We start from the raw sequence: 23126 nt of genomic DNA on the forward strand, positions 1-23126 counted from the left end.
TATCTATAGACTGTATGGGCTACTAGCCGGTATTGTTAATGACCAGGATAGCAAATTTAACAGCCATTTTTGGAGGGTTGTGTTTAAGAGGTTAGAAACTTCATTGAATATGAGCACTGTGGGTCATCCACACAGTGATGGTCAAACTGAAAGGGTCAATCAGATCATTGAGGATATGCTTCGAGCATATGTGAGTAAACGAAAAACTAATTGGGAACAATATCTGCCCATATTAGAAGCGCCAGCAGAAGCGGCGCCACCAGCGCCTATGCATATAACAGTGCCAAACATTTAGCTACAGGTTTTAGTCCATCCATGATGATGTATGGATTTCAACCAAGGGCCCCAATGACAATGGGACTAAAAAAAGAGAAGGTTCAAGCGGCCAAAGACTTGCTTGAAGATATGAATCAAACGCTTAAGTTAGCTAAAGATAGCATAAGAAGACCTCAGGATAGAGCATGAAATTATGCAAACCCCATCGTAGAAAGTTGGAGTTTGAAGTAAATGAGAAAGTCTACCTTAAGGTACCTAAATTTTCAGAACTCTAAAGATAGGTAAATGTCTGAAGTTGTCTCCTAGATCTTGTGGACCCTTCACAATACTTAAGAGGATTGGAGAACTTGATTACAATTAGTCTTACTTGAGGGATGTAGAGTATTTCATGTTAGAAGGCCAAAAAGAAAGGTAGGACAGGCAACAAGGATGATTATGCAACTCCCAATATCTCTGCGCACAGGCATACGATGCAATTTCTGTGGCAACTTTTCACCAACTTGCAGAGTAATGGTCGCACAGCAAAAATAGGGCCTTTCTCTGAGTGCTTACGAAGAACTTCCTCCTCTAAAACGGGCCCCGAAATGGCCTCGAATCAGAAAAATAGAGTCACTGAGGGATTCGCCCATGCTCGCAACATATACTGCCCTCTCGCCACACCGCGAACGACATCTCAATTTGAGACAGTGCACTCTTGCACTTCCGGCTGTGCTACCTGCAGTTGCCATAGCAGATTGGTGAGCATATCTCTTAGTAGATTGGCTAGCAGCTTGGTGCATTATCTGATAAGGGGAAGAAGCCTATGCTCCAGCATGGGGATCCGTTAGATATTCAGGATGCATTCTCTGCACTACGTGGTCTCCGCACAACTTGGGGGTTTTATGGCATATGCCTGACAACAACATGATTCAGTCCTTTAGTCAATCTCAATGTGAGAAGCTTGCTCCCTAGTATGGTTATTGAGGCCATCCTATAGTTAACAACTCTTTGCACCTCTGTAGATGGAGCAATCTATTTTGGGCTGACCCACTAATGTGCATTCGATGAGTACTCTAACAGACATAATTAGCCCTTTCACGACACCAGCCAACATGCCTAGATTTGATTCGAGTTCACTTGGAAATCGACAGCAAGAAGAGAGAGGTCAATCCTCCTCTCAACCTTTTGGTATGCAGCCCTTGCACAGCAGCGAGATGCATTTGGTTGGTATACACGATCATGGATTCATGCTTCGAATCACTTATAACCATACACAGCCCAATGCATCAAAATTCTGGCTCTAGATCTCATCAGATTGTTAACTATGGATAGCAATCCCGAGATTAATGATATCTTGTCAGAGGCATTGCGCTCTTATTGTGATTTACTTGTGTCCATCCAGCAGGAGATGCCATTCCATCATTACGTGAACCTTAAGTGTGATGATGCTCGTGCATTTGGGAGTGGGCAGAGCAAGAATTATGCAGCAAAATATGTCAAGCTTGAATTCATTATGCATTGCAAGGAATACAAGGAACTTATTCTATCCCACCTTTGTGTTATGAGTTGTGATTTTCTTGTTGTCTCCTCCTTTTTGTTATTGCTACACCCACATTCCATTTACCATTTATCATGCTTGTGCTACCCCTCTCCTCCATCCCATCCCTCTCTCGCTTGCATCTAGTCATTGCTCCATGAGAAGGCAAAGAAGGGGAGAGACATGTAACAAGCATGGACCGTTGCAAAGTGGATCAACCTTCACATCGAAGCAAGAGCGAAGATTTAGCATCTTCAAAAGCTTAGTTTCAAAGCTACAGCATGGCAGTTGAGATTCCCCAAAGGACTTAACATATTTGGCACCCTTGTTGGGGAGAAAAGGTAAGCCCAATCCTCTTTGTTACTTCCATGTCATTTTCACTTCTATGTCGAGGAATCTTTTTGTAGGGATGCATTTGTAGGATAATGCTCACACTTGGTAGTAGTACATGAGGGACTCGCCTCAAAGGCTGACCACGTGGGAGGAATTCAAAAAACTAATGGCCAATACATTTATATCCCCGTTGATACTAGAGCAGTACTCGACTGAATTTGATAAACTATCTCTGAAGACGAGCATGGTCTAGGAGTATTTGCACGAATTCTGGAGACTCTTCCTTTTGGTGCATGACATTTCCAAGAGTGAAAGTTGACGTGTTTCATTCAGGGTTATGAGCAGGCTCTGGCCTCTGGTGTGAGAGCTCACAACCCTCAGAACCATTGAGCAAGCAGCTCAACTTGCGGAGGTCTTCGAGCCTAAGTATGCCTACAAGTACAAGAGTGCTACAAGCAACCCACATGGGATTGCATTTAAGGGTGAAAAGAAACCCAAGATGTTTGACTGGCATGATAGGAAATCTGCAGAGCAAGGTTTCCCACAATATCAAGCAAAAAACTACAATATGCCAAGCCCAACTGGACACAAAGCCACCAATCGCTATAACAGAAGAATAAAAATTAATACATCACACCATGGCCATCATGGATAGCAAAAAGAGAGCCATTTTATGCTTGAAGTGTGGTGACAAATGGACTCCCGAGCATAGGGAGGTGTGCAAGATGAGTAATAGTGACAGAACGAAACTCAGCATGCTTATTGAGCTGTCTGATGATAAGAGTTGATGGATGCCTCTGAGGTCCTAGATGCATCTCATGAGGAGACAGATGAAACACGAGTTAGGACCTACTCCAAATGAATTTTGAATTTCCCTATAATCCAAGTGGTGTTACTCAACTTGGAAGGCACTAGAGGGACACACACGGGGTTCAACCAAGCAAATGTATTCCAAGTCGTATGGCTGGTCGTATGCCTAAAGCCTCCTTGGCGGAGCATCGTAATTCCAAGCACGCAATGATGATGGGGATGCTCCTATGGATGATGAGGAGCAATATTGAGATGCTCATTGAGTACTTTATTCAATTTCGCATGATGCATTAATGGATGCAAGAAGTGCAGAGATATTGCGATTGAAGGGTGAGATCAAAGTCAGGACTGTTCATATACTTGTGGATAGCAGGAGTACACATCGGTCTATCAACACCAAGACCTTGCAAAAAGTGGGATTGGTTGCTACAAAAATACACCATGGGCTGATAGTGGAGGTTGCTAATGGACAACATATGATCAATAAACTATGTTACCAGGATGTAAGGATCCGACTCTCACGATTATGATTTTAGAGGGAATCTCTTTGGAATGGACATGGGTTCAATCGAGATTGTCTTGGGTGGCAATTGGATGAAATCCCTGGAGGAGGTCAGCATGGACTTGAATGACTTAACACTCTACCTTGAACATAGAGGTAGATCAGTATTGCATGGAATGACAACCCAAAAAACGCATATCATTTGAGCAAGGCAATTGGCCCGAGAGATCAAGAAAGAAAGTGTCATTTATGCATGAAATATTCTAGTGGCTCATACAGGCAACATTCGTGAGGTGAAGGATATGGACATACAACAATTGCGCTCAGATTTTGCAAATATATTTGCTCATATGCCATCTCAATTGGCGCCAAAGAGGTATGTGGATCATGCCATAGTTTTGAAACTTGGCAATAAGCCTATAAACAAAGCCTCATAGCATCTTTCCAAAGTGGAACGGGAGAAAGTGGCAGTACAAGTGCGAGAGTTGTTTGAGAAAAAATTCCTTTGTCATAGCACTGCCTCCCCAGTTCTCTTGGTATAAAAGAAAGATGATTCCTACCGTATGTGCATTCACTATAGGGACCTACCATAAAAAACAAATTCCAATCCCTAGGATTGATGATTTGTTGGATGAACTCAAGGGTGCTTAATTCTTCACGAAGGTAGATTCGAGGTTGGGCTACCATTGGATCAAAATGAAAGAGGGAGATGTCTGCACAAAACGGGGTTTATATGAGTTCAAGGTGATGCCATTTGGGTTGACTAATGTACCAACCCACGCACTCATGAACAAGATATTGCAGCCACTTCTCTTTCAACACTACTAGTTTTCTTTGATGACATTCTCATTTACAACAAAAACAAACAAGAGCACATAAGACATGACAAACAAGGTGGTGAAAATTTTAAGGCTACATCAACTTTATGCGAAAGCCAACAAATGTATTTTCATGGCAAAAGAGGTTAAATATTTGGGACACAATGTGAGTAGAGATGACATGGGTAAATCCTAATTGAGGAAGGCATTCACTTTACACCCATACATTCCCTCAAATAGGCTCATACCAATAGAGAGATGCTTCGTATTGGAGTAGCAAAATTTGGCTATCGTGACAAAAATGCTTCACGTATTCCTCCGTCTATTTGTTCACCCTTCTTGACTATCCATCAACCTCAAGATGGTATGCAGTGCTAGGTGTGAGTAAAGTACCCATAAATTTTGCATTCCAATCATCACATATAATTTCCTAGGAAAAGTGTGATGCTGAATATCGGGCTTAGTAGGTATGAAATGGGCCTGTTTTGTCAATCTATCTACCACAACATAGATGATGTCCCATCCCTTCTCTGTAGAAGGCAAGCTTGGAATGAAATCCATTGCTATATGTGTCCATTTACCCTCTGGAATGGGTAATGGCTGCTGCAACTAGTTTGCTATCCCCTTTATTCTATTGTCAAGGAAACATTCAACAACAGATTTGGCATCTCACCACATGCCTCCCCAAAGGAAGCTATGTCTAACCCTCTCATTAGTCTTGGTGACATTTGTATGTCCAACCATAGGAGAGGAATGCATCTCTTGCAAGACCAACTGCTTATATTGTGAGTTTGACACTGGCTTTTCTACTGCAAGCCACTTAATCCCCAGGTAAATTTTGTCCTTGCACCACAACCCATTATGCAATGTAAAGTCAGGGTGATATGGCTGCTACATTCGAATTCTGCATGTACTTGTCCTGAATGCCATGAATCTAATCATGATAAATGATAGAGACCACAAACAATGTGCAAGCCCACATTCCGGACAAGGCATCTGCAACCACATTTTCTTTTGCTTTTCTTTACTCAATGTCAAAATCATACGACTGTGCTGAAGCCAACCAACCGTCTCTTTTGCTTGGCAAACAAGATGGCTGCATGATGGTCAGTTTTGACCTTGATTTTGCTCCCATACGCGTAGAAAGATGGCCAACATGACCTGATAAAAAACACGACAGTTGAGCTCTCTGACCACAAATTTTTTGCTTTCATAAGCTATTACACCATGCTCGTCATAAAACAGCCCCCAAGCCTTTTCCCACAGCATCTGCCTCCTCAATGAACGGCCATTAGTGTCGTACCAACATAGGTGCATGAGTCAAGGCAAATTTCAGGTCTTGAAATCTGAGTTGTGCGCTACAGAAAGGCATCCTTCTTCACCAAAAAGCCTCTCAGCTGGTGGGATTTTGTGGCTCCATCCATTTCTTTATGCATTTCACCTTTACACCGACAATACTCTGAAACATCAGCAAGCACGAGATGACTTGGAAAGGATGGAGGCCCTTCTGCAATTGGCTAAAAAAATATGCAAGAAGCCCAAACCAAGCGAAAGAAATACACAAATGAACACGAGATATTTGGTCTTCAAAGAAGGAGATCATGTACATTTATGTCTCAACAAAAAAAATTATGCTTCATGGTGTAGTAGTACCAACACAAAGCTTGCTCATCGGTATTATGGCCTTACAGGATTCTCTGCAAGATTGGAGAGGTAGCATATCAATTAGAGCTACCAAGCACCTCCAAGATTCACAATGTGTTTCATGTGTCTTTACTGAAACCACATGTAGGTCAGCATGTGCACCTACTGCGAGAGCTGCCACCTATAGATGAGGAGGGTCATGTCCTCTATGTTCTCGAGCGCATGGTGGGTTTCAAGGTATACATTTAGTACCTCATAAGATGGAAGGAGATTCCAGAGGATGAATCAGTCATGGCAGCCAAAGAGTATTGTCCAGGAGTACCCCTATCTTTTACCAGACTGATCAGCATCACTTTGATGTCCCAGCACCTATGTAGCAGCCGGTACATGTGATTTTGAGGGAAAATTTCTATGAGAAGATATCGCTGTAATTAAGGGGGAAAACGAGCACTTTAGTGGTCCTTCAGGTGAGAAATGTGGAGGGACTTATATAGTCCCCATCTACCACTCATTGTACACTTTTGATGTGACATATAATCCTATCTACTCTCCCTCCTTCCAGCCTAGACACTCTCTCCCCCCCAATCTCTCTCTCTCTCTCTCTCTCTATCTATCTATCTTTTCTCCCTCCTTCCTCTACTTGCAGCCTAGACTCTCTCCCCCCCCTTCCTTCCATACCTCTCTCTCTCTCTCTCTCTCTCTCTCCTTCCCCTTCTCCTTCCTGCTCCCCCTCATCCGCTCTCCCTTCCTCTCCCTTATCTAATCTAACCCCTACCCCGTTTTCTACAGATAGAAGAACATACTTGTTCAAGCTTGGCTCACAGCAATATCGCGGCCAAGCAAAGAATCAACCAACTGAAACATTATTCTAAACAAAAGTACATATTGCTTCAACCACTGCTCCATGTCAAGCATTTTCGTTTAGAAGATTACTTACAGTTTGAGCGACTCCACCGGAACGTAAGCAACATCCAGCTAGTAAAGAATGCCAAAACCAAACACAAGCTGTCTCATCAAAGAAAAGGTTCAAAGTATAATCACATATACAAGGCTTTCGTGTTAGCATTGGCAGAGAGGGCGTAATGGTAAGTAGCCTATCTTCAATTTTTCATTCCCACCCTCTACTATGGAGTCCAGCTTAGGAGGGGTTATTCAAGTGCATGTGTAAACTAGTGTATCACAATCTATAGCTAGATCTCAAATGGACTTTAAGGACTAAGCATTCTCCTTGTTTATTTTGAATAACGTAAATCAATTTTTTTGGGCATGCCTTTTTGTAGCTCTTCCTCCTCCAGCTACAAAAACGGTCCCACTTTATTATCACTACAGACCACCATGTTCCGATCAAGAAACAAAGACTACTATTTTTTGTGACGTTTTGCATATGCAATTTCACACTGGTACAAACAAATCAGCACATTATGGTGACACAGACTGTAATGCATAGGATGCCTGTCACAATTCAACTTTTGTAGTGCCTTTATCAAAAGCAAAACACCAGACTCTCAATAATGCAGATCGGTGTCCCTCCCAGAAAAGGCCAGCTAAACAGCAATTGAAATCTTGCTGCAACCAATACTGTTATATAGCTATTAAAAAGAGAGCAGGTTTTGAAAATATTGGCTTAAGCCAGCCAAATCTAATAATCATGGTAGCCACACAGTACTAGCCTACCATGATGCCTGTCTATCAACCATTCAACCAGAGTATTCTTGACTTACGGATTAACATCAATAAGCAACCCCTGCATTTAGAATTGGTGTGAAGGTCCCGCACTGATGCAGGTGTCATATCGGAAGACACCAGGAGCAAGGCCACATTCAAACTGACTCAAGTCTGCAGAAGACCCAAACAAGCCTTGTATACTTGGTTGCAAGGTAGAGAAGGTTACAGTGGTTGGAGGTATTGCTACTGCCGGATGTATCATTTGCCTGTCCATAACAAGTTTAAAAAACTAAAGAGAACAAACCTGGATATCTCATAATATCATTTGCCTGTCCATAACAAGATTTAAACAACTAAAGAGAACAAACCTGGATAGCTCATACAATGAATTTCCTAACACGTTTTCATATAACAATGCACGAATTCACATGAAAGAAACATACCTATATGCAGTGTAGGCGGCTGGTAAAGAAGCCTTCACAGGAACAGAGGCTGAGATCGCCTTTGGGGCTATGTAGGGAAAAATGGCAGCACCTGCTGAGAAAAAGATGGGAGCTTAGATCAATGATAATTTGACCATCCAACCAGCATTCAGCAGCCCAAACCTTTTTCCTGAGACCAACCTCGTAAACTTGCAGGTTGATGTACATGAGACTGGCAAGCATTATTATTTGAAAACCCTGAGGTCTTACTTCCCTGGTAAAGTGTCAAATTACAACAGTGTAAGTATCCCAAAACAAAATAACCAGTGCAAAAGTAGCAATGAGGTGAAAAAGTGAAAAAATCATTGATTCAGAGCCCTTAACAAAAACCCAGATTACTTTCCAATGATGAGTTTCCATGTTGCATAAAAGCTTGGTGAACATTACACTGTCAGAATCCTTGACCATAAAATCCCAGAAGGAATTGCAGATATTCTTTACACCCTTGACTAACGTAGGATTGACAAGTAGCTACAAAACAGAGGTCAAAGAAATGCTATTTATAGAGATCACACCCACCTTGACAGGATGTTGGGAGCTAGTGGATAAGATGGACTCCACTGCCGATGGAGTTACCTTACAACCACCCATGTTTATATATACCTTCAGAAGACTAGAATATATCCAATCTTACAAAATTTTTTAATTTTAGAACAAGTGTAAGAACAAAGGAAGGAAGGGAGAGTAAATGAGAAAAATAAAAATAACTTATGTTCTCGTAAGTACCACAGCAGAAGCTGCCATTTGGGTTTTTGGAAGATTCTGAAATCTCCAAACTTACTAAGATTTGATATCCCAACTGAACAACAAAAACTTTGATAGCAAAAATGAAGAAACAAAGTGAATAAAGAGATAGAGAGAAAGATAGATAGATAGATAGATAGATAGAGAGAGAGAGAGAGAGAGAGAGAGAAAGAGAGAGAGAATTAATTGGGTTGACTTTCCACCAAAACATGACCTAAACATTTCAAGCATAAGAAGAATGAGAAGAAGAAAGAAACAACTATAACAACGAATGCTAACACAAGGGAGCAAAGATACACAAGAAAACAATTAATCCCATTATTTTTTAATTAGTTCATTTAATATTTGTTTATTTTAAATTCAAAATGATAACAAATAACAAAATAAGTCGTGGATGTAAAAACATAATAAACAAGTGAGTACAAGTACTCGTGAGCAATGCCTTCAATTGGTTCTGTCAAAGGAAAACAATTGTCAAGATGAATGAATGATTAATTTGCAACACCTGTGAAGGAAGCCCGTGTATAGGAAAGTTTGAATGAGTTGCAAACTCCGTGCGAGAGAGAGAGAGAGAGAGAGAGAGAGAGAGAGAGAACCAAAATAGTAAGAGGCCATGTGGTGAAAAATGGTGTGGGACACTTTTTTAAGAAAAGTGAAACGATAGCTCTGCCTGGAAGGCGGTGCTAACAAATTGTATACACCACAAACACATGTATGTATGTATACATATATGTGTGTACACACACTTTTTTTTTTTTGGTAAAACCAAGATACTTATATTATGATACATTCATTTACATCTGGGCAGAGCTCAAAAGAGAGCCAAAGACCTATCCATCAAAAGCAGTAAAAGAAAAGCTGAATACAAGAAACATCTAAATCTTCCTCATGTAAGGCATCATATAAAGACTGCCGCAATGAGGCTCGGAAGAACTCATATGGCTGCTGAAGTGGAGAATTCAGATATGCTTGATTGCGCTGTAACCAGAGGGTCCATAAAGCCCAGTATCTGATCCAGTGGAAGAAAAGAGAATACTGTGATAAAGAAGCTGATAGTTTGCCATATATCCAGAAAAACTTGTAGAACCTGTGAGCTGGGAATCTGAGAGATAAGAAATGGGAGATTCTGTCGAGAAGGTCTCTGGAATATGAACAAAACCACAGTAAATGCGGAATACTCTCAGATGTAAGATGACATCTTGGACAAAGGGGCGAAGCTATCCTTCTTTGAGCCAATTTCACCCCTACTGGAAGAATACCAACAATACATCGCAACGACTCTTTCTATGTGTGTATACACACACACACACACACAAATATATATATATATATTCAAAGTTGCTCCACCTTGGTCGTTTTTTTCATCTTCTTACTTTATGAATAGTAGCTGTCTCGCTTTTGGGGCAGCTATGAATGTACATACTTCTTAATGAAAGTTTCTTTCACAAAAAAAAAAAGTATGTGTGTGTGTGTACACACATATACATTGTGTGTGTGTACACACATATACATTGTGTGTGTGTACACACATATACATACATACATACAAACACACACACACACATATATATGTATGTGTGTGTGTGTGTGTGTGTGTGTGACAAAGCTGCCCCCGTTGCTCTCATCATCGTGAGACAGTTCCCCATTTGTTATGGTCTTGCCCGCACTCTCGGATATTGATCACTCATGTTTCTCATTTGCTGCGGCTTTGGTTTCCCTCTATCAGATTCGGGAAACTCTTCTCGATGTTTGGATGCTTCTCATCTTAGATGTCTCCATTCCTCCTTTTCTTTCACTGGGCTCGTTTTTGGGTACTATGGACTATTTGGACACAGAGATGGCATTTTAGGATGGAACAATTGTTCCCTCAGGCATATGATTTCTTCAGAATGTCCCTCGAGCAATCTTTATATGATAGTTATGCTGTGAGGGATTTGGATGCTACTAGCCTTGAAGTGTTTTCTCACTGTTTTTGAGTGCTTCCATTAGGCTCTCTTTTGGAGTCTAATGTCATGTACATTGATTTTATGATAATTTTATAGTCATTGGTTTCACAAAAAAAAGTGTGTGTGTGACAAAGAATCGCAAGGATCAAAAGAAATTGCATTTTATTAATGGTACCACTACTTCGCTTAATGGTTTTCTGGAACAACAAGGGATCACGTTGTCATGTAATTTCATATTCTCCTCCTTTCCCTTTCTTGTCTTTTTTCTTAAACATAGTCTTTTGTACTCATGATAGGTTTTTAGCTCTTTTAAAGTTTTCCCGCATACTAATATATAGTATTACCCAAAAAAATGTGTGTGTGTGTGTGTGTGTGAATGCTCGGGTAAACTAAAGAAGTAGCTAAGGTAGATGAACTCCAAAAACTGAGAATAAAAAAGAAAATGGGCTATGGAGCTCCCCACCTTCGGTTTTGATTCTACGTTCAAGGATCCTAAATCCGAAATTCCAAAGATATAACGACTACAAAATAGGATAGAGTGCAATTCCTTCATTGTATCAGAGCCCTTTCTAAGAAATAACATGATTAAAACTCAGGGATCAATGCACTCTTACGTGTGCATCCATAATTCAGTCCACGTTACCTAATGTGGTGTGTGCCTTTGGCCAACAAGAATATCCTACGGAAATGGAGCCTAATAATGGACTGAACCGTCCTTTACAAACTTGTGAAAAGATGAGAGAACTTATAAAATTTGGGAAGTAATTACTCCATATTTTTCCATATCAGAGCATTCGTATGATACTCAACATAGCATACTCAGGTGCTGGTCGTTTATCATAGATATCAACTTGTAAACCTAAAAAAGATTGAGTAACGCTAAGATCTAAGAAACTATAAAAGCTTCCACTACATATACAATAAAGTTCACAAAACTCACGAGGATAAATTCCTCCAACACGTGAGTTTGGATCTTTGTACATTGGAATATATGGGACAAATAAATCATCTATGTATCTCCTAACAGGCTTAAGTTTATAAAAAACGATTGAACAAGTCTCACAAGAGATCAATCGTTGCATAAACTCAAATTTATATTGCATTTTGCTGAAAGAATGGCACAATTAGTGCCCATTGGAATACCAATAAAAGAGTCTCCTAGAACAATCACCATCCACAACTTTTGCGCACCTTTTCTTTTTCAAGTCAAGGTCTTGCTTTTTAGATTTCATCTGACAAAAATTCAAATGCAAGGCTGATTTTTCATCTCTTAAAACTTGTATCTATCTTTTTCATATCTGTAATTCAAAACTTGTGAAACAAGCTTTCCAACTCGTGACTTCAAATCTTCAAAATCTACCTTATATTTCTAAGAACATATATTATGGATATGTGAGATTTCTTTGCAAGGTACAACTACATGTTACCTAGGGCACTAACCCTCTACAGTTGTTCAGCACATACATGTGCCCCTATAGGGCCCAACATCATTAATGCAATGGAAGCCAATGCCTTCTCATTTAAAGGCATAAACTTTGCCTTGTAGAAATTTTGAGACCGTCCAAGTTTGAAATGTCTTAACTTAAAAGAATCTTCAAACGCCTTCGTCGATAAATACTCCCATTGAATATTCATAATTCAATCCCATCTGTATGGAGTCAATTTCCTTGAGATGCAAATATTCCATTATTTGATTTTGATTGAGTGTGAGGATCTCAAAACAAACATAATTAGCCTCACTAATGAAGAAGTTGACCACTCCTCACCGATTGTCAACCTCGTTTTGATCTAGTTCATGTCCTTTGCACAAGGATACAAAACACATGAAAGTGACACATTGAAGTGGCAAGAAATTACCACTACTTTCCATCACAAACATTAAGAGAAGTGCTATTATCCCAAGACTAAAGCAAGTGGAAAAAAGTCACACCATTGTAAATCCCAAGTGGTGGAGTCAATCTAGATTATAACTAGCAGATGTCCAAGTAAATGCATATATATACCTTCATAAGACTAGAATATATCCAATCTTACAAATTAAATTTTTTATAGAACAAGGGAAATTTTAAAAAATTGAGTAAATGAGAAAAATAAAATATAAAATATAAAAAGAAGAAAAAGAATGTAGCAAGCAAGGCTACACTTATGCTCTCATCAGTACCCATAAGTTGGCATCTTGGTCTTGGTTTCAAAAGATTCTGGAATCTCTTGGGTAAACCTAGTGCTTACTAAGCTTTGAAATGCCCCGTTTCATTAAGAACATTCTAGGATATTCGCAAGTCATACTCCTCTTAACCAGATCCTTCATTGCAAGAAATGGTCACAATTGCAATCTGAACATCCGTTCCTGAATTTACTTATCCAGATGTCCGCTGAATTTTAGAAAATCACAACATATGTCTTTCACGTAGAGCCTTATCCAAATACTGAGAGCACACATTCAACTCTGCATGCACACGAATTCCTCATATTGTACCTGCTTCATATTTCCAGGCTTTATGCCATCGTTCATCCCTACAAAAGTCAATTATCAGACTTTAATTCAGCTAGAATCATATATATATATACACATACATACATATATATATATGTATATATATATATATATATATATATAGAGAGAGAGAGAGAGAGAGAGAGAATTTCTATACAATAACTACATATACATTGCACAAAGAAGATCAAGAATAACAGCAGTATGAGGTGCACCTGGAAATACGAAGCTTAGCATCTTGGGTGCATTCCAGCCTACAGACAATTCTGTATTTAAATCCCCATCGACTGCCCATGGATCGGGTTCATTTTCATTCCAAGCACATGCTTTCTGCTGTGTCACTGAATATTTTACAGAAGGGGATTCATCATTTTCAAGTAGAAGTCTATAAGAGAAGAAATAGAATAAGTGGTTCCAAATATTGACTATATCTGCCCTAAAATCAAAAGGTAATATTGTTAGGTCTCAAATGCAGCATGTGCAAGTACGAAGATATGCACTTCAGACATAAGAGAGGGTGTGTGCTTAGTAAGGATATCCGTATGAACAACAGGGGTGTGCTTAAAGATTTACCAGCAGAGTGTGCTTTCAGAGGGCGAGATTTCCTTGGAGATACATTCGAAGTGCAATGAGTCCACCTCTGTGACATTATTACCATAGTCAAAATGATATCACCTTTATACAAGCATCTAATTACTGGTCAATTGTTGGCCGTAAATGCAATTGTATAGATCCAAAGGAAAAGGCAATAACTAAGCATGCTGGCCTGCAAAATTGAAAAACAATGACAATCTGCTTGGCATCGTTCAAGGGCAAGGCAAGTTCATCTTCAAAACCAACTAAATCTTGGCTTGGCTCACAAGCATGAGATCAAAAGGAGGCTACCAGAGCTAGTTGACAAACTCACAGAAGTATAACAGAAAACAGAGTAAGAACTAACAACATTTTACAAATGTAGGAGCAGTTTAAGGAATACTCAGTAATAAGACCTGTAACCATACCATAGCCAACTCTGACATGTGGATGGCTATTGCACCAATGACATAAAGATGCTGCAAGAAGAATTACCAGTTCAATTCCCAACTGTATTTTATGCCGTGTCTTTTGTTTACAATCTATCAACGCTTGCATCAACTGTCCTTTGTGCAGCACAAGCGGGCCCACTCATATCTACAACACCTTAGAGACGCCGCACAGCTACTAGAAGAGCTGCCAGAGAGCACATAGGCAAGTACTCTGCCCAAACACAGCAAGCTACTATTCCAGCGGCTTGCTCCCATAAAAACTGTGGTCAGCAACATATGCAACCAATAGCATGTTGGACCAAAAGCTCAGTACAAAAGCGACCTACTTACACTTTGCAAATCTTAAGATAGACAGCGAGATATGCACCAATAGCATGAAGATATATGACCAAAACCTCAGCACAAAAGTGAGCTTACTAATTGAACCACATGGACAGCAGAATGCTGATCCAGTGTGTTAGATCCAAGAGGATGCTCCCTCTCTCTTTCTGCCGTGTGCCTCAAGATAGAGGGCCTAAGCGGCTTTGGTGGAGCATCAAACACTCCGGCCGCTGTAAGTGTTCTACACCAGGTAGAAGCTGCCACTGAACTGCTGAACGAGGTACCTAGAACTAGCTTATGCCCCCCTCAAGGAAGGAGCATTTATATAGAGGGCTGAGAGCCCCCTTCTATTGTCCACCTGGCCTGAACAGATGACTAGAGTCCGTTCTCTTTTCCTTTTTTTTTTGGGGGGGGGGGGAGGCGTTGAAATAGATGGTATACCCTATCTGCTGTATTGACCGACCACATAAGCTGGCTGACCAGCTGCCTACATACCAACATGAAATCCATTAGATTCCACCCACAATGGTACTAATTGTTACAAGCATAGAGAGTATTACTTTTCCACTCATGTCTAGTTCGTTCTATTGGCAAATGATGACTTGCATGCATGCTAACACACATCATCAAAAAAGCGATGACATATGATTGGGCATTTGCCTTAGTTCTCTTGACATTTGGATGGGCTGAACTGTAGCAATCCTCTTAACTTGTCATTCTTGGCTTGAGCCAGCCTCCCACAACTCTCAAGGAGATCGCTCATGTGCTTAGCATTTCATTAGACCATGTGTTTTCTCTAGCTACTGAAGGGTGATGAAAGCAGAAAAGCAACAGCAAGAAATAGGGACAGCAGTGAAGTTGAATTGAATGGCAATGAAAACAAGAGTATAACTTCATAATAACCTTAGGTTAGGGTTACGACTAACAGTCCTAATACATTGACTAAGTGGCCTTAAAGTCCCAAAATATCTAGAACAAGCAAGAAATATCCTACAAGGCCATACCAGGGGACTAAACCTTGGATGAAGTACTCTGAAAACATCTTGAAACACCTGGAACCAATGCCATGGTTGCACAGTTCATCAAAGGATATAGCGGATGGCAATATCATGTAACAAATGGAATCAAGCGTAGAGCTTGCCAAAAAGCTTCGAACTTGGGTAGTGCTTTGCTGAAGTTAGCTGTCAAATTGTATTGCATTAGAACATAAGATAGGTTAATATTCCTTGCTAACAGTGTCTCTCTGACACAATAATAAACCTCAACACGCAATTGCTAAAGCACTCCGACTATCAGTGTAGAAAATGCCTAACCAACATCAAGATCTGCAAGTAGTTTCCTACATGCCACCGTGGCTATAAAAGCTTTCCCTACACTGTGGCTATAAAAGCTTTCCCTGTACTCTACTCTCAGCTAGAAGTAGCAATTGTAGGCTGATTTTTGCTGAACCAAGAGATGCATGAAGCTCCAATCATAAAACAATTGCCACTTTGTTTGTTGAGTGGAGAGCAAGGACACCTAGAATCAATTGTATTGCAGCAATGAATGAACTGAAAGGACAAAATACCTGATCCTAGGACTAAGTGGCCTAACCCTAGATAGGACTAACAGTACTTACCAGTACTAAATGCCCTAAAGGGATTAAACCTAGCCTACGAGGCTCACACCAAGGAAATGTGGCAACAACCCCCCTCCATGGTATGCTCGAAGTATCTTGGAAACGTCACAGGAATACCTGGAAACTAAAGCATGGTTGCACATGTTCATCCGTAAAGGATATAGGCTGTGAAAGGTGCAATAAATTTGGGAACAGCAAACTGAGAGCAAAAACAGCGAACTCATAAAGCAAGAAAAATGTGATGGAGGGAGAGAGACTTCAACACCCAAGATCAGGAAAAACTCTACAATGAAGCTGAGAAAACCCACTGGTACAAGATGAAGAAAGAGGGCAGGGAAGGGGCCTATGATCGGCCTGCTTATACAGGCTGACCTACAGACCCCTCAAGCACCCAAAACAGCCCGAACCTGACTGTCTGTTGGCCGAGCTCCAGTGTGGTACCCTGGAGAGGCAGTTGCCCCAGTGCAAGTCCATTCCCCTCCTGTCCTACACTGGTTTTTCCTCTTGCTGGCACACCCACAAAGAAGCCCTCCCTTCCTAACAGATAGACAACTCTAACACCCCCTCTCAGCACAGAAGAAGGCTCCTTTCCACTCAAACTGCCTCAGAAAGACTGCCTTAGATCCTGCACCATATGCTCCCAGGCTTTGGGTACAACGGGCTGGTCGCAATCTCCTCGCGTCTGCAACTCTGTAATCAAGTCACGATCCAACTGATGTTGCTGCGGCAGCAAGATCCGTAGGAAATCCTGCCAGCCAAGGCCTCTGCATACTTGCATACTGTCTTCTTTGTGCCAGATGTGCCTTGTCTATTCATGAAGACGTATCCTACCATACATCCCGTCCCCAGTTCAAAGAAGAACTTCCTTGCACTAAGGACATTGTGCTTCTATTGACCTGCTGAGGCCATAGTGTGGGATGAAGAGTGCTGATTCCTAAAGCAAAGGGAGAGAACACAGAAGATTGAGATATGATGATGAACTTAGAAGTAAGGAAAAAGCAAGAGAGGGATTGCAGGCCCAAATGGAGAGGCTATGGCACAGAACTAGCTGGCTGTCAGAACAGCCCCTATGTGAACAGTAACACGCTGCTACAATGTTGTAGAGGACGCAGCACTCAAAAGGGATGGCAAGGGAAGTTGAGAAAGGGCAATTGGCTGTATATATATTTTACATCCATAGTATAAACACTTGGCAATTGGCTGTATATATATTTTACACTTGCTGATACATTTGTAATCCTGGGTCTCTCTCTCTCTTTCTCCTCCATTTTTGTTCAACTTTATTTTACAAAAAACCTTATCAATCAATACAAACTACAAAGACGTCAATCGGCATTTACCATGGTGAGTATCCCTGCAAATACATACAACTCTAATCCCCCAAATATAAACTCTGAATTGGTCCAATGCATTAAGACAGTACAATGTAACGCCCGTACCTTAAAGAAAGGATGTTTGAGTGCCTCTGCTGCCGTAGGCCTTTTTTTTGGATCCCAAGTACACAAAGCCTGCAGGCAGAGCACTGCATTAAATATGACTAGCTGCAAGCAGCCTTAAAAACAAGTTCTACAGCTTGCAATGATCGATAAATTTTGTCTAGGCAATGCCAGTCAAGTTTCCAGCAATTCTCAAGACAAAAAAAAGAGGCATAGCTTTAATCAACGCTAACACATGCCAGATATCACACTAAAAAATGAATTTAGCATCTATAGGCTACCAAGGTGCCAAAAGTTCATTTCAGTAAGTACCAGCATAAGATCAATTGCATCCAAGCTTGCAGTAGGTATCAAAGCAGATAAAGGACTTGGAGAAATCTGCATTCAAACAAAAGGTGCAGCTCCATCAATCATGTGAAACAGCTGCCAAAGATTACCATCGCATTAGCTAACTGCTTTTGAATTGGATTAATTATATGCAGACAACAGATGCATAAAAGGGCGATCAGCCAATTGGCCATGTCATTATTGTCCAAGCACAATACAAAAATTCATACCTTAGGGAATTGTAAATTCATTGAAGCAGCAAGTTCCATGCCTTGAGGCCATGTCTGATGATTTGGTGTGCCGATCACAATGCAAATCTTGTAAATTTCATCTAGCTCGCTGAAAATCCAGCCACTTAATCAGAGGCCACAAATGCATGTCTAGCATACTTACATACTCAACAAAGAAGAAACGATAGCTACCTTTCACCCGGGAAAAGGGGCCGAAGATTGAAAAGCTCTGCCATTATTGCTCCCATTGCCCACATGTCTGCAAATACACGTATCGAGACAGAGTGGATGAAATTTAGCTTTATTACAAAAACTCTGTGAAAGTAAATAAATGAACTAGTGATGCATGCTTTTTGATATCAGGGAATACAAAAGAAACCGTATTAAGGGTACAAAGATACACATACCAATGGCAGAATCATACGACCGTGCTTGCAGCAACACTTCTGGTGCACGATACCTTTCAAAATAACGGCCAGGTCTCAACACTTGTTGACTTAGCATCGAAACTTTACCTGACTGAAACATGATTGGCAAACCAATGCAAAAATGCCAACATCAAAACCTCTCCCTTGCTAAACAAAACCAATCTATGGAACCATACCATCGAGTGGAGACATAATCAGTAAATGGTGGCTTGGAGTCGATTTCCCGAGCCAGTCCAAAATCTGCGATTTTGATCAGGTCCTTTGTAACCAATAAGTTTTCTGTTTTATACACATTTTGAAAACCAGAAGATTTTAGACACAGAGTAGCCATGACTTCTGGAGATGTGTTTCAAAGGCTGCAACCTTCTATGTTCTCGACAGAGACAGAATGAAGCTCTGTTATACCTGGCTTCAAATCACGGTGAAAATATCCATTGTCATGCATGTATTCCAAAGCTTGGAAAATCTGAAAGCACCAGTTTCTTATTTTTGCTTCTGAAAATGGCTTGTCCCTATTCTTAGTGACCTGATACATATTACACTCCTGAAGTCATCACAGCAAGATTATGTAAATACGCGTTCCATCAAAAAGCATGCTCTTGCCCGACTGAAAACTCACAGCAGAGAACCAAAAAGTGCCATTCAAGCAGGCGGTAAAGTGGTTAAAAACCCTCATACCATATATTCGAACACAAAAAAGAGTTCATCGTGCTCCCTAACAACCTCTTTGAGTTTCACAATATGTGGATGATTCAATGCCTGTAGAGACTGTAGACACGATAAAAGGGGTAAGTAGGCAGAGATTCTACCTATCTTTCGCTTCAAAAAAAGAGCAACACGTCTAACCTTTACTTCCCGCAAATTCATGCATTCGCTCCATGTATAGTACTTTCTTTTCATTCTTTTGATAGCAACCTGTCCGTTACAAACCGAGAGGAAGAGGAACTGACTCAGGATACTTAAATTCCCAAGACAAAGGTGGGAGCCTACCATCCGGTGAAAGCATCCACAAAACAAACATCCACAGAACGAACAGTTTTCGCTCGAACAAAGGTGCATGGAAGATGGAAATATTAAACTCACGATCTCCTTTGTTTGGATATTCAAGGCTTTCCACACACTCCCATACGTGCCATCCCCCAGCTGCTTGATAACTTGGTAGCTGTTCCATTGTCCAAGAATGCCATGTTACTCGCCAACTTTTAGAACTATCCTTGCACAGACAGGGTTCAATACTCAAGGAGAGAGCACTTACCGTTGCATGACAACAGATGAGATCGTACGAAAGATAGCCTTTAATTAAAGATAACCAAAACCCATGTTAATCAGACAGCGATGCACTACGGATTCTCTCCGGAACTGCTCCTGAGGGGTACGCATGAGAGTTGCTGTCCCCCCCATTGAAGAAGTTACATAAGACACTGTCAACCCCTAAATCAAGATAATCATCTTCAAAGACAGAAATCATCGTCATCATCGTCCGCAGCTTCATTACAGCTGCAACGTCCCAAGCTCATCCGCTAATGCCAGCTAGTTCAGGCCTTTCGTTCAACACCAATTTGGCCACACAGGCCTGTGAGGCTAAGGTGGGAGGATATGTCGCCTCCATTTTAACACAACAAAGTGACATCTTCCCTTGAATACTCCACCGAACCAAGATGAACCGTCTGCGTCACAAATACGTGGAGAAAATTGAAATTCCTCAAACTACAACGATGAGATCCTGTTATGAATGGAAAAACACAATTACTGGAAAGCGCCAAAATGGCTGACGTACCAGCTGCCGGTGATGGAAGGAACATGTAAACAACGGTCGGCCGGTGCAGATCGGGAGGATTAAAACTCCGTGCAAGTATAAGTCGGAAATTCGAGAGTTGATCAAATTCTGCAATAGTGGACTAAAGAGACTACCTGCTGTTACGAAGCTGTCAGGAGGCATTAGCTCCGTCGACAATTGAAAATCCCTGCAGGTCGAAAGCAAGCTCACGGCCACAAAGCAACGTCGACAACGCCAAAGAAAACGAACAGAAGAGCTCACGCTACTTATTATATAATAATGATATAATAAGCATATGCTTATGACTTTGGCCCCTTAACGTTGAAATTTTTGATTTCATTTTCCTTATTCATGGAATTATTTGTACACATGTACATATGTATTATGTGTGTATATGCATATAGGCATACATAATATGTGTGTATACATGTATGTATGAATGCAGATACATATGTACATATGTATGCTTGCATATACATTTGTACAATATGTACATATGCATATACGTATGTATATACACATATACATATGCACACATACATATGTATGTAGTATGTATGCATGCATGAACACAAAAAAAGAGGAATATATGTATGTACATACATGTGTATGTATATATGTAAACACACACACACACAGTTTTTTAGTAACACAAACATCTTTTTTTTTTTTTTAAGTAGTATTTCATTAAGAAGAATGCACATTCATGTGCATTCATAGATGTCCCAAAAGTGGAGCAGCTACTACTCATAAACTTAAATTAGCGATAAAACACTTCTAGTTGGGCCAGAGAAAGGTCTCCAAGAGAATAACATCGTGGTTGGACAGACGAGCAAGGTTTAGTATGAAAGAAATGATAAACATTCATCGGAGAGTGTCTGTATAATTGAATGTTACGGGCATGATATAACGACCACAAGATCCAATAGTGCCACGAGCAAAAGAATTGAGAAAACGTGTATCTACCAAACAACCAAAAACACCTACGAGAGAAGAGATCCTTAAAAAATGAGCAGGAAGAGCAGTCCTTGAAAAATGACACGTAAAAGGTACAGCATCTCAGATGCTAACAAGTGGGGCAAGCCGAGGAAGCAATGCGTCTGGCAGCCAATAAAGATCCCACTAATAATACTCCTACCAAGAAGCACCACCAACCCATTGCTTGAGAGGAATTTTACTACCACAGATGCATCAAAGACAAACCTTCCCCAAGTAATACAATTGTTAAGCTGCCAAAAGTGATTGCCATGCTCTTAAATCCATGGCTATGGAAGTAATAGGTAATAAGTGTTCTTGACAAAAAGATGTGCAAAAGAAAAAAGGGAGTATCTCGGAACTTGGAAGCACCCAATCAAACTTCTAATGTAACAGAGTAAGAGTAGTAAACAAGCGAGGGATAGGCTGAACATGTTGTACCATAGAAGAGAGCATGTTCCAAATAGGCTTGTGATGCAAACCTAAACAATATTGTCTCCTTGCCTAAGGAAAAGAAAGAGTGTAGCCTCGATCATCCACCACATCCTCCACTATCAAATCACCCAAACAATGCAAGAAATATGCCTTTCCAGGTTGAAGATGAGCTAATTTAAGCAGACACAGAGTGTTGCTAGGATTAGAAGGGCGACCTGACCAATGCAAATAAGCCAAAAATTACTGCCAATTAAGAATCAAGTGAGTAGAAAAGGGACATCTAGGAATACGATCATGTAAGTGCCCAAAAATAAGATCAAAGATAGCGGGAATCCAATGGCTGAAAGCATTTGTAAGGAGAGAGCCAATCGTACAAGAAAGCATGATAGCCCATGGGGATAATGTGGCTCTAGAAAAGAGATCAAGAGCATGGCCTTGCGAGATAACATATGAATGTGAATATTGAGAAAGTTCAAACCCCCATGCATCCTGGGCAAATAAATGTAATTGTATTTGAGGAGATGGAGCACCTTACGATAACGTCTATGCACCAAAGACATTCCATAAACTTAATGCTAAATTTTCAAATGTCCAAAGAAGACCAAGGAATGAGTGGCAAATAAAATTGTACATATGCCATAAGAATGGACTGCACAACAATTCGAAAGCGAACATGGAGTTGCCAAGTAGACAATTTCCAATAATGCAGCTTTGAAGCACACAAAGTCTCTCTTGCAGCAGCAAAGAGATATGCCATCCAATAGGGTAACCCAAATGATGCACCAACTAATCAGGAGGAAGCAAGAGGCCTGGCCACAAAAGGTGATGCCATTCACACTCATGGAGAGGCAAAAGTTTGGATTTAGCAAAATGCTCCCAAGCCAACTATAGGAAGGAAAAAAAACATATGATTCCAAGTTTTGTAGAAAGAAAAAAAAACATCTATAGGAGCCTGGCTTACAAAAGGTGTGCCTCCAAGAAAATCAATGCCATGTGCCATGTAGGGACTATTGAAAAACTATGGCATCCATATGCATCGACAATGGATGAGTAGTGATTGTAAAAGTAGGGCACTGAGAGGACATCCTTATGAAAAGAGATGCCCATGGTCCAAGAGGAAGAAAGGGATTAGAGAAGAGGCAACAGTCTGAGCCATTTTCATAAAGCTAGTAAGCCACATTTTGCATCTTGGGTCAAAATCCCAATTGCCGCATAACATTTGCAATAAAACCTCATGTAACAGTGTCAAATACTTTTACAATATCAACTTGCATAATCAAAATATCATGATGGGTGTATTTGGCATACTCAATGCCAACGTAAG

The 23126-nt window shown here is 40.6% G+C and overlaps 1 protein-coding gene across 8 annotated transcripts; it reads right to left on the bottom strand.

Annotated features, from left to right (window-relative positions):
- Window positions 1-7354: 7354 nt before the first annotated feature.
- On the bottom strand, window positions 7355-20653 carry LOC147903123 (cyclin-dependent kinase F-4-like). Of its 8 annotated transcripts, XM_087374215.1 has the most exons (18): window positions 20393-20647; window positions 19871-20282; window positions 19699-19777; window positions 19462-19530; window positions 19294-19383; window positions 19021-19159; window positions 18792-18894; window positions 18595-18647; window positions 18380-18446; window positions 18188-18296; window positions 17943-18008; window positions 17634-17702; window positions 13804-13870; window positions 13446-13571; window positions 13213-13250; window positions 8188-8260; window positions 8008-8101; window positions 7355-7830 (listed from the first exon to the last, which is right to left on the bottom strand). In XM_087374215.1, exons 2-18 carry the CDS (start codon window positions 19876-19878, stop codon window positions 7650-7652), a joined length of 1431 nt encoding a protein of 476 aa, XP_087230341.1. In that variant the 5' UTR covers window positions 19879-20282; window positions 20393-20647; the 3' UTR covers window positions 7355-7649. The 8 variants fall into 8 exon arrangements, with proteins under 8 accessions (XP_087230341.1, XP_087230336.1, XP_087230338.1 ...); XM_087374210.1 differs by having other exon boundaries at window positions 19294-19530; window positions 20527-20653; XM_087374212.1 differs by having other exon boundaries at window positions 19294-19530; window positions 19871-20003; window positions 20527-20647.
- Window positions 20654-23126: the final 2473 nt, after the last annotated feature.

This window comes from Dipteris shenzhenensis, chromosome 4, assembly GCF_047967505.1.
Source record: "Dipteris shenzhenensis isolate YYH24624 ecotype China chromosome 4, Dip_SZ_1.0, whole genome shotgun sequence".
Lineage (NCBI taxonomy): Eukaryota > Viridiplantae > Streptophyta > Polypodiopsida > Gleicheniales > Dipteridaceae > Dipteris > Dipteris shenzhenensis.